Source organism: Neodiprion lecontei, chromosome 3 (assembly GCF_021901455.1).
Source record: "Neodiprion lecontei isolate iyNeoLeco1 chromosome 3, iyNeoLeco1.1, whole genome shotgun sequence".
Classification (NCBI taxonomy): Eukaryota; Metazoa; Arthropoda; class Insecta; order Hymenoptera; family Diprionidae; genus Neodiprion; species Neodiprion lecontei.
In genome coordinates, this window is record NC_060262.1 from 38,865,479 (window position 1) to 38,878,048 (window position 12,570).

The 12,570-nt window shown below is 41.9% G+C and overlaps 1 protein-coding gene across 6 annotated transcripts in view; it reads right to left on the reverse strand.

Moving 5' to 3' along the window:
* The window catches only part of LOC107224181 (signal-induced proliferation-associated 1-like protein 3), a 68,857-nt gene that overhangs the window by 2,210 nt on the left and 54,077 nt on the right, over positions 1 to 12,570 (reverse strand). For 3 of the 6 annotated variants that reach the window (XM_046735198.1, XM_046735200.1, XM_046735197.1), the window contains 12 exons: positions 6,228 to 6,429; positions 5,214 to 5,696; positions 4,810 to 5,058; positions 4,285 to 4,680; positions 3,944 to 4,155; positions 3,593 to 3,834; positions 3,378 to 3,484; positions 2,874 to 3,108; positions 2,372 to 2,746; positions 2,027 to 2,293; positions 384 to 1,898; positions 53 to 250 (listed from right to left, as the gene is read on the reverse strand). In XM_046735198.1, the coding sequence (XP_046591154.1) occupies positions 53 to 250; positions 384 to 1,898; positions 2,027 to 2,293; positions 2,372 to 2,746; positions 2,874 to 3,108; positions 3,378 to 3,484; positions 3,593 to 3,834; positions 3,944 to 4,155; positions 4,285 to 4,680; positions 4,810 to 5,058; positions 5,214 to 5,696; positions 6,228 to 6,420 (4,472 nt within the window). In that variant the 5' untranslated portion in view covers positions 6,421 to 6,429. Of the gene's footprint in view, positions 1 to 52; positions 251 to 383; positions 1,899 to 2,026; positions 2,294 to 2,371; positions 2,747 to 2,873; positions 3,109 to 3,377; positions 3,485 to 3,592; positions 3,835 to 3,943; positions 4,156 to 4,284; positions 4,681 to 4,809; positions 5,059 to 5,213; positions 5,697 to 6,227; positions 6,430 to 7,193; positions 7,692 to 9,482; positions 10,679 to 12,570 lie in introns of those variants that run through there. The other 3 variants (XM_046735196.1, XM_046735202.1, XM_046735199.1) reach the window with 3 other exon arrangements.

Below are 12,570 nucleotides of genomic sequence, written 5' to 3' on the forward strand. Positions count from 1 at the left end.
CGATACAGGAGCTTAGCCTTTAGTATTTCAAAATTTAATTGTCTGCACTTACGAGACAGTTGTACCTCCATCGAGGACTCTTTCTTCCGACCAGTCCTGGCCTAATTGTTTTATAGTTCTATTCGCGGAGTCCATGAGACTGGGCCAATCTATCTCTCCTTCAATCTGCGATTTTGAATCTCGTGCCACGGTTAAATTACTTATTGGCTTTGACGTGGTATGAGGGGACTTTGTGACACGTGGAGATAATCTGAAATATTTTTTTTTAAATTTATTCTCAGGGTTAGTATATCGATCGATGATTTATTGAAGATAGAGTACAGTGCCAAAGGATTGCGCACTTTTATAACAATAGTTATTCAGTAAAAGTTCAACTGCCTCACCTCTCCTCTTTGGATAATTTGTTTTCACTCGGTGCAGGGCTAGATGCTGTACTCGCATTAGAGATCACAGTGGCAGGCCGGGCCATCGTCAAAATCACTTCCGAGACGTTTCCATTTTCCTGTCCATTTGTTGGCAGGACGCTCAGCGTTGAGGTGCTGTTTCCACATAAATTTTCCCTCGATCTACATCGATTCTGTATCTCGATCATATTATTGTTCAATTTGTTTGAGTTTTGATTGTTTGATATAATAGTAGGTACATTGTTATTTGGAATAGGATTATTTGATAGCTGCATATCATCAGCAATGTAGTCAGGGTTTATCAACTTCATTAAATCCTCTTGCAGTGTACTAGACGATAAATTGGCTGAATTCCTGTGTGAATTTCTAGCTCCAGGTTTTGGCCTCGGGCTCTGATTTCTAGAACTACCACTTGACGGCGTTAAATTTCCACCTCGATGTCGATTAGCTCTACGCAATCTGGGCGATACGTTTCCGGAACCATTTGACAACTCGTCTTCACTCGGAAGTGTCGAAATATCAGTTGAATTCCCGTCAGTCATTCTCGTATCCGGAGGTAAACTAGAAGTAATGTCTTTTTGTCTGTATTCAACTTTGTGAGGCACTGGCCTCTCTGAGATACTGGTTTTTAAGCAAGTCACCTTCTCACCGACTTTAAACTCATGTGGAATCTCGTATCTTATTATATCTCTGTTGATATCAATTTGTTCTGCTTTCTTGCCATGATGTTGATGGTCTATACCGTATTTTGTGTCACTCTGAACAACCTCAGTTTCGTACTTGCTTTTCCTGAGTTCAGAATGTACTTCTTCGAACTCGTAATTGTAAATCCGCTTATCATTAGTTTTATTATCGTGATGTTCACATTTTCCATTCCTGTCATTAATTTTCACATCATATATATCAAATTTCGAGTTTCTTTCATTCGCTTTCAGGCCCTGTTCATACTTGATGTTCCCTTTGTCGGGCGTTGATTGTTCGTAATCACTAAATCTCACTAGATTATTATTGCTTCCGGATTTTGGTAAACTGTAAGTAGCGTTTTGAGCTAGTGGTAATGAATTCGAAACTGTTAATTTCTGATGACCGTGGTTTTCATTTTTATGCAAATCTCTATGCGACGCGTAAACGTTTTCTTGTTTAATTTCGTATTTTTCTTTCTGAAGCTTGACGTAGTTTGACGTAGGTTCTTGACTACGTTGCATGTTTTCAATTCTCTGATAATTTTCATGTCTACTATTTTCCAAAGCTCTTTGTGACATATAATTACTCTCTTTTGAATAATGTTCATGGTTGTGGTACTTCGCACTACTGCTGGTACTTTCGACCATCTGTTTTGTCGTCGCATAGTGACCATGTTCCTTTTCCTTTTTTTGAGTGGGTCCGTTTTTGTTCCCCGTTAATACTTGATAGTTTTGCCTAGCTGGAAGCGGCGGAGGCGTTCCGTCCACGCGTAAATTGGTATCATGTTCTTGTGGCTCCAGGAGTTCATACCTGTTGGAAAAAGTAATGTTTCTTAACTTAAACGGTAAGAACACTTGAATCATGTTCATATAAAAATCGTTTTTACAAGTATGTGGACCTGAATTAGTACTTGCAGGTATTCATCAAAATTGAATTACCATCTATCGTCGGCGCTGCTGTGCCCACTGCTGCTGCTTGTCATGGTGCCTTCAAGAGGAAATCTTGGATCATTGAAAGATCTCGAACTGGATCCTGTACCATATCCAGAGCTGTTACTTGACCGTGGTGGACTGAACGATCTGTCGTAGCGTCTCTGGTGTGACATAGCAGTCTGTTGCGTCGGAGTGCTGTCAGGATTTGTGACATTCTCGTAATCACCTTCGTAGTTATTTGACAAGTATTGACAGTTTTGCAAAGTGCACCCTCTGAAAAGAGCATAATATCATTCACTGCTGATTCTATCAATAATGCAGCTTAAATTTTTTCAGTTTTAGTAAACTGACCTTCGTGGGTTGCCGTCAGGCATTGGTGGCACCACAGTGACTGTAACCTGTGCGCTGGTTTTCAAAAGATCAACCATTTGATCGTGACTCAGGGTTGAAACTGCAACTTTGCATATCTCGACCAGCCTTGATCCTTGCCTGAGTCCAGCCTGCCAAGCAAGTCCCATGCTCTCAACTTGGGTGACAACGCCATCTGGTTGAACATGAAAACCTAGTTGACCCAAATTATTCCGTTTGAGTGACAACTCGGAAGCAGGGAATCCTTGTGTTACAGCCCGTAATCGCGAAACGATCTCCATCAACTCATCCCTTTCCCCATAGTCACCACGAACGTGAATCGTCACGCATTCACCTTGGTGATAGTAAAGCCTCAGGCTAAAACAAAACAGATTGAGAATATTTATTACTTGAATGGCATCGGTTAATTAAGCTAAGCCGAGAGCAGATCGATATTTGATAATTATCAACGTTTACGTATTTGAAAATGTTGAAGAATTATTACCTGTTCGTCTGGGCATGCCAACCAAGGATGCTGACGCAAGCAGCTACAAATACAACTTGTCGTGAATGTTCTTCGATCAAAACTATTGTGTCTACACTTATTCCTAGGTAACAGTCTGTGTTTTGATTGCTGTCTTCTAAAATCACTTGCCAGCATATACCTCCTCGCTGTGTCGCGTCGCACGACAGGCGAGGACGAATTGGTACCTTCTTTTTACTGCTGAACGAGAGCATAGCTGAAGAAAAAAGAATATTAATTTAATTACAACAGTTTTAGAATTTCGTTCTCGTTCTTCGCAAAACGAAATGAACAAATGTAGAGAAACAGTTATTAGCGTTCCTGAACTTATAACTTTGGAATATCGTGATCACGTTTAATTTACTACTTATCATCAGTAGATGATGCATAATCAAAGAATGTAATTGCAATTCTAGTAGAGGAAGAATCGTAATATGGGTTCTAGGATATCTCTATAGTTCTACAACAGTGTAGCATCGCACTTACAAAATTTTTGTCCGGTATCAACAACAGTGGTAGATGAGTAATTCGTAGCCAAATCTTTGAGGTACTCTTGCCTCGTTCTGGTAGCCATTGTTGCAAACTTTTCAGATCTGCGAAAAAACCATACACAGAATTCGTACATTGATTCGATAAGAAAACTGTATTCACCATTTTTTTAAATACCAGTTTACACGCTGTATCGTCGCTGTTATAATTACCTGTGCGCAGCGTTTTCCGCATTTATTACTTTCGCAAGGATAAAATCAGCAAAACCTTTTCCTTTGCTAAAAGTAGCGCCTGCTTGAATGGGTGGCCCAAATATGGGGACTTCCTTACTTCTCGAAACAGCAACGGCGTACTGTGTATTTTCCGAGCACGGATTAATCGCTCTTACAATGATGAACACGTGTTGAAACTGAGATCGTATTCTGCGAGGACTGAATGGGAGCGCTCCTGGTTCCTGTAGAAAAGATGAAATTTTTATTCACTTACACAGAATATGTGTAGAAGACCATGGAAAAGTTCAACACACAGCATCGAAGAAACTAAAGGTATACACGATACCGCACCTGGAAGACTATGGTGACAATATCATTTCCGATGTGTCTTTTCCTCAGCAATTGTTGTCTGTTGTTAGGTGTGAAAGGAAGCATGGTAGATACGTGAAACGTAACTTCCACACCTCTGTGGCTCGCAGCGACAGCATGAGTGCCGGTCGAGTCTGTTTTGGTATCCAAGCCTGCTTTGTATCCTTCAAAACCGCGCAGTCTTATTCTTTGGCCTACGTAGAGACGTTACATTGAACCACATTAGACGCACCGTTGAACGCAATAGCATCTTCGAATGTCACATCGAATGAAAAATAATTAACATTAAACAGAGAATCGACAATGAGCAAATAAGTTCTTACCCATAGTATCTAAAAATTCTAAGAATGCTGGTCCAGCATGTTGATTATTGTACATTTCTTCCTCAGTCCTTTGACCGGATCTACAGTAAAGAACGCCGACTTTATACTTGTTGGAAAGTCCCTGCTCGTCCAATCTTGCGACAGCTTCCTCGGCCGCGGGTGTTCCCAGCTTAAGACATCCAAGCTGGACCTCCGGAGCGACCAACTCAAGGATTTCTCTCATCGGCGATCTACCTTGCGGTCTTATTCCCAAGGCCTCCTCGGGAACTGTTCCGCGAAGAGTCAGTAGCTCGGATGTTCGAACTATTATTCGGTACTGATTCGAATCCTTTCGAATGCTTATGGCGACCGGCCCAAGCTGCTCGTCCATGCCGAACCAGTTCTGGTGTTCCCGACCTGACCGAAAGTAGAAAAATTATAATCAGTCAACGAGCATGCTTGTTGGGTTACTCAAATTGTGACTTGAGCGATTATTACTGCGCTTTAAATGCAAGTTTCGCGTTACAATTGTCAGCACGAATTTACCCAAAAAGTATCGCCGGTAATAGTGAGCTCCATCGTCGACGCTTTCGATCGGCAACGGTCTTCTCTGAAGAGGGCAAGTGTGTTTCCACAGAGTTTCACCCGGCGGTGGTTCAAGAACGGATACTCCGTAGGCTAACGGAGGTCGATGAATTCCGTTCGCCATCGTGCAGCGAGTCAAGCCGACTTCTCGCTCACCCTCGCCGCCCGTTTCATTCCGGAAGAACGGACAGGACTCCAAAAGCTCGTTGCCTGGTATGATCGTAGAAAAATGAAACCACGGGTTAGAGTATTAATAAAAACCAAATCAACCAAATCTGACCAAATCGTGATCAGATCATAGTGCCATTCAACAACCCACAACCACTTCCAGCATACAACATTTATCAGAAATGAAAGAAATTAACCTTTCCCATCGCCGATGTCATCCTCTGGAGCTTCGTCAGGGGTTGACGCTCGGAGCGAACTGGCAGCAGAGGCTCCGGTGGCTGTGTTTCGCCTCCTGGCCAAAAGGATGCCCCTGAGTTTGGCGGCATAGCCAAGATTAGCGGTGAGAGATTGGCAATCGTAATGGGCGAAAGCGCGTCTTCTGTGTCTCTCCTCGACGTCGGCGGACACCGAAGGACTAGCCGGGTTCTGGCATTGTTCCTGGTCGACGCCGCGTGGAGGTTTTCCGCTCCAGAAGCGATTCAGTTTCAGTCGCAACTTCGGACTGGAGCCGGTCGGCCCGCACACCTCGTCCGTGTCCGGCGACTGGCCGTCCTGCAGCCGACGGAGAAGCTCCGCGTTCGAACTTGGGCTTCGCTGATCCGGGGAACGAAAGTCCTGGAGCATTGCAGCGAAGAAATTTTCTCCAACTGGTACCGACTGCGCTACGACATCGATGCTCCCTGAAGCAGGATATATTATGTGTTATTACGAACATTTGTCACGTACGTTACACACGAGGATCAAGATTTTCTATTCTAGTCATATTCCCAATTATTAACGTTTCATAGCAGAATATGCCGTGTCGCGTTTCTAACACAATATTTTGCTAATCCGAGTCTGTCGGTGATTTTTCAATATTTTCAAAGTACCAACAAAATCTTAAAAATTTCCGTAGCATGGTGAAATTTTTATTTCAATCCATTTCAGACACATCTCGTAGATATAAACAGTTTTACCATAAAGCGCAATATTTTCATCCTCTCTATGTTTAGGTCAAAGTTCGCAATTGACGTGAAAGCATTGAAATGTTCAACATTTAATCACGGAATGTCAAAGCAAAATTCACTTTGAATCAGTTGCAGGGAAATCGTAAAGCACGCGATAAGAACTACAGCCGGGACTGACCGTGCACTTGGAATAGAAAAGAAAAGAAAAGAGAAAAAAACAAGAAAGTGTCCCTCAATATTTCATTAAAACCATGTAATATTTACCGTGGGAGCCATACTCTCGGCGAAGAGGAGTGTCGGGAACACGAGAAGCTGGGTCCGGACTGTGGGGCAGCTCGAGACTGGAATTCGAACGATGAAGTGCTAGACTGCGTCCCACACGGCTCCCCGGTCCCCCGTTACTGCCACCGCCTCCACCGCCGCCACCGCCGCTGTTTACTGGAAGACTCGCGATCATCTCATCATTCTGTAACAAAAATAAGATGTAAAATATGAGTAGGTTTGACAATAAGTCAGGGAAATCGTTGATCACAAATCAGAACTATTAAATACAGGTAGTACAGTATTTGCAATTAACACCCAGATGATTACTGATTTTTTAACTATAATAAATGTGAGAGAGATGCGTAACATAAAAATTCTTATCATTTTTGTAATAATTGAACCAAGGGGGGAATGTTCGTCTCTTTAACATTCGAACGAACTTATGGTAAACCTTAACAAGAAGAGTGGAGAAAGAAGCGTCGAGGTACTGTTTTAGTTGATATTTCTGACCCAGTTTCGAAAGCCACCCTCTGATAACGTCGTGAAAAAACTTTTTTTCCAGTCTTCTCAGCCACTTCCACTTATAATTGTATACAAGCTTGGTCATACGTTTACGTACATTAGACTTCGTTGAACGAGTACATAGTACGTAAGCACATAGCGAAAAAGTCACGTGCGAATGCAGCGACTTTTTGTTATTGTGCCTCCGAATAAGTTTCGTAGTGTTACATATATACGTGTCACGAGACAGGAGTAGTAATAATGGTTAGCGAGCTATTCTAAATTTAAGTGCTTCTAAACAAGACCAAAGTAGGACAGCTAATTAGATACCTCCCAAGAGAACCAACGCGCTCTCTCTACACATGGTACACATGGTACACATGGATCTACACACCATCTATACATATACCTAAAATGTACATGTGGAAATAAAAATTGAAAAATAAAATTATCCATGTGATATACCTATGTATGTCTACGTGTTTTTCACGTAGGGATGATGAGGGCAGTCCTTGTGGTTCGTTGTATGCACGTTCGCTCATTTCGTTGAGAGGCTTTTTCCGTGGTCTTGCCACTTTTTAATTACGCTAGTGGGACATTTCTCCTCTCCCCTCCGCCCCTCCGTTTTTTTAAATTTATTTCTTCTTTCCTTTCATCTCTTTATGTCATTTTTACAACCTCGTGTGGATATAATCCGGCTCTCATGACTCTACGGATAAGATTACATATGCCCCAAAGGTGCCGACTATGCCCTGCGAGTTAATTTGCTCAACTTTAATCGGTTACTCGACTGAAAAATACTTCGTGCATGAGAATAATACGTTATTATGATTATATACTGGCGTTGCAGAAATAAAAACAGGAAAATTATCGATATTTGAAAACGAGTATCGTATGTGTAATAAATTCGTTCAGAAAGGAATAACTTCTTGCAACGTACGCTTGACGGTTGAGATCGAGCTATAGATGGAAATTCGTTACATGATCGTTAATAAAGCTTCATACTAGCAGATATCGCGTGATACAAATTTTATTAGCCTAAAAATTTTGAAACCCAATTGCACGCGACAGATTACATAAGGATTTCTATAATTGGGTAATATTCGAATATAGAAATTGCGTTTAGAGGTAGATAAATGTGAAATCTAGGTAGGTTTACAAAGGAGCAACGGTACGAGGCCATCTTTGATTGCAGTGCGGTTTATATGTTTGAACTCATATGGAACAGCTTCTAAAAATGGCGCCGTCTCGGTCCGCAAGAATCTCATCTTCGTATACGTTAATTAGCTTCGTTCTACTTCCAACGAGCTATGCTCGCAATGTTCGGCATGTTTTGATTGCTCATCTTGGAACGAAGATCGCGGCGCCGTTGTCTGCCCATCGCTTTCCTCTTTATGCGACAGATTTAGTACAAGAATTTTCTACGATTTTCAGATATCAGACTCTAATTCGGGGTGGACGTCGCCCGAAATAGAGAGAACCGTGCGATCGTCCGTAACGAAGTTCGATAATTAAACCTTTCAGTACGAGGATGGGAGCAATTTTTACTAGAGGATTCTTATAGTCAAAGGATTTTTTTTTCGATACAAAGATCTCGCACGAAACTGTTCGTGTGGGGAAAACAGGAAGTCGTTGGTATTTCGTGCCCATCCGGGAAAATTCCTTATCTATTTGATATACGTTATACACGTTGCACATATCTCATTGTAAGTAAGTGAGTCTAAAAAAGTTCAATAATCTCACAGCGCTCGGATTCATCTGAAATTAAATATATAAATGAATTTAGGATTAATGATTGAAAAATAACCCCAAAGGAGACTAAAATTTTTCCAAAAATTTGACTCGTGAATGAAAAATACATATCCACCAAGGATACCTACATAACTGTAACAAAAAATGAAATTGAGCAATGAAAAACTAATCCAACGTTAGTGCACGATTTGTGCTCCTCCCGTCTAACAGCCTAGTCAAAGAAGAAAGAATTGGATCTATGGGGGTTAGATTCCTCGTAAAAATCTGAAACCGAAGTTTCTTTACCAAAACTTCGAGAGACCGATAGTTTTCGAGTTACAGAGCTTGGAAGTTCTACAACCAATAAGGAGCTCACGTTTATCGCGCATGCGTCCCAACGAGTCACGTGTCAGTCTCCCGATTGGCGAATCACGAAATTCCCTGTAATTCGAAAACTATTAATCCCTCGGATTTCCTGCAAAGGAACTTTAGTCTCGAATTTTCACGGGAAATCCACCCACAAAATTTAATCTGTCATTATCCGACGTCCACCCTTCGTATCGCATGTCGTTTCGCAAGACGAACGCGTAAAACGTGAGAAGACGGATACATGTATAAAATACATGTCATACATCTGCGCACCGCAGGATCGAGAGTGTTAATAGAATTCTGCTCCCATATCCGAGGGATCGGACGACCCTACAATCAACGTTTCTACACCCTCTGCAGTGCGTCACGTGGTTGTACAGAGTACGGTAGACAAGGGCTGCCATCGACCGGCACCAGCGGAACGAGCATAAGTTTGGAAGTCTGCAGCGAAGAATGAAAAATGGTTATTATTCCCGGAGGGGATGGAATCGAACACCGGTAATGCGGGTCTAACGGGAGGTCCGTTCTGATTTCCATCACCCTTTGTTGTGTCAAGTGATTCTTCGTCACGCATTCACGCACGCACCCACACACACACTTCATTATCACGTTCGCCTTTGTTACCACGGTGGTTAATTCTTCTACCAAACTTGCCATTGATCGCTCAGGATGGGTGTGAGCTGTTGCTGCAGTAGCTAGCTTCTCGTAATTGATGGGGGTAGGGTAGCTGCTATCTGTCGCTTTCAGTTGACCCATAAAAACGACCACTGTTTCCAGAAGTTGCATACGAGGGGAAAAAAAAACTCATGATAATATTCAAACAATTATAAGCACAACAAATTCTGGTATAAAATTTCCGGTACCAATAACACAGTTACTCTTTTTCCTTTCGCGCAGTGTTTGGAATTGATTTTTACAGACTCAATCGTATATTGCGATGGTGCGTACCAGAAAAGGTGAAACAAAAACTGAATTACACAATTCTCCGTCGATATTGAAGCAAGAATTTGTGCCCTATAATTTCTTTACTGCATTTCGATAATAATTCGATTTTAATTGCACACCCAAAGAAATTACAAAGAATAAGCTAGGCAATCAAACTTGGTGTTACAAAATGATCTCCTGATATTTGTATTCTGAGATCTCTCACTCAGGAGTTAAATGTCAATGCCTCTACATGGTTTAAGCATGACCTAAATTTCCAGGCGTAACCGTCCATCATAGCTACATGCATATAGAACGGCAAAGTAGAGTCTGGGTTGCAATTAATATCACCCTATTAAACGTCGTTTGGAAGACAAATGAATTGAACGTGTTTCCTGAGAGTCACAACGTACCGCATTAGCGGTATCAACCCGACTAATCGAATAAGGATGGAAACACCGAAATCTCAAGTGTCTCGGTGTGGTATTCATTTGGAATGTAGCCGGGACCAAATTTCAAACGAACACCAAGTTGGGCAGCAGAGCTCGGGGACTGAACATTGCGCGAATGCCATCCATAGCTGTTCCTCGATGGTCGCGTATAGAAACTTTTATCTTCTATTCCCTGCAGCACGTAACCCGGTCCAAAGACCGGATGAAGGACGACACAACAATGTCGATCCTCGCATAGCTACTGCGTAGTTTCATCGCATTCCAATTCCAAGAACGAGGAAAGCGGTATGGTCAGAAGGTCCCAGAGAAGGAAAAAGAACCAGAGCCGCGGGCACGCCTCATTATCTCAGGATGGAACCTGCAGTCACGTTGCTGCCTACCCAACGAATCACTGCCTTCTGTCCCTTTAATGCGTGGTTAGAACCTCAGCTCCTCTCTTCTATGCACCGAAACAGCTGCGATAATTCCACGCTGCTGCAGTCAGGTATGTAGAAACCAAACCAAAAACGAGAAACAAATAATTTTATACGAAAGAATTCAAGACTGCAGTTCCAAAAAAAAAAAAAATAAAATAATCCGTTCCAAACGTCCCGAATTAAAAGTGTACACTGTACAAGTAGATTTGATATTCTTCAGTTTCTCCGAGTGTACATAATACGAGTATAATGTAGCTCCGAAAACCAATTTCGAGATTTAGGAGCGTCCGCGATTGAAATTGAAAATAGGAATGAAGTTTTAAAAATAAAGTAGGCAAGAGAGGAAAAAAAAAAAGAAAGAATTCTTGACACGCGATCGTCCGGTCAGCTGTTCATTGACATTTACACCGAACACACACGATCGTGGCACGTTAGCCGGTTACAACGTCTGTAACGAAGTCGCTGCAGTACCAACATCGTTTCGTTTTATTGAAATTTATTTTTTTGTTTACAAATAAGTCGGCCCGGCAATATCATCGTCGTAATGACGCGAGTGAGGAAGAGGCCGGTTTTTTAAATGAAATATTTCGGTTAAACGTTTCGACCTTGTGCGCCGTCGTGTGTGTATCCGAGTCTCGAGGCGCCACCGCGGGATAATAAAAATAAAATCCACCACGCGGCAGCGCATCAGGTACCCTAGCCAAGACAGCTCAGAGAAACCAGTTATATAATAATATCTGAAATATTTTTGAACAAATTTTACGACAATGACTGACAGTGCGAGGATCTTCCCGACTATCAATTAACCCACACAACCGTCAGTCTTCTGCGTTTAATGTATACGTATACCTTGTACCAAACGCCTTTTACCAACTGCCATGTAATAAAAATAAGGTAAAGGCGGTAAAAGAAAGAAAAAAAAAAAAACAAAAAAAACAATAATTATGTACCCTGCAGAGGTTTTTCCATTAATATCATAGTCGGGGAATCCGTAAATCAATTCGATCGCAATCAATCGATTCCAAAAAAAAAAATAAATAAAAAATAGAAAAAACGTACGGATCCTTGTAAAATTGAGCATATCAATGAGGATCCGGCAGACGCGGCGGTCGGCATTCCACGTATCAAAAGTCAAAACATTTATTTTTCGCATCCTGTTCCAGTATCGCGTAATTGATGTTAAATGTAATTTATGCAGCTACTGGATATTGACACCATGAGACCAGCGAGTTGATGCAATCGACGCAGTCGTAATCGGGTTCTATGGAACAACAACCGTGTACTAGTGTGACAGTCGTCGCACAGACGACGCACATTGCAACAACAACCTACCAGGGACAAGACCAGTTACCTGCGAATTACTGCTCCATACATGTCCGCACCACGTGACCACACACATGTGCTGAAGTTTATTACCTGCACCACGTTTCATACATGTGACCGTAATTGCAAACCGTAAAGGGTTCGTTTTATTCTTGTTTTTCTTCTTTTGCAAAAGCACAGGTTCACCGTAGAGAAAAAAAACATACTTTACCGTTAAATTAACATGTGCTGTTATGCTGTAACTATGCTCTCCCGCCACACCATGTCTTCGTTATATTTAATTATTTCAAGTTTATAATGTTATTATATTGCATCAATTAACCGTAGCAACAATATTCACAGAAAATGAACCAGTAGCAACTCCTGTACCCTCATAACTGATTGCCGTTGAATGTCTAAAGGAAAAGAAACCCGGCATCAGCTTCGGAAATCGACACTCGATACAGGCGCGATTAAGGATCACACAACGGTCTTTTTATGCGGTGGATAGAATGGGGGGGATGGACTCGGAATGAAGAAGGGAATTAAGAGAGGAGAGGACTATTCGTGAAGGGATCAATTTAGCTGACGCTTCCGCCTACACGGGTTTGTATTTCAAAAGCTGAAAAGCGGACGGGATGTCGTGTT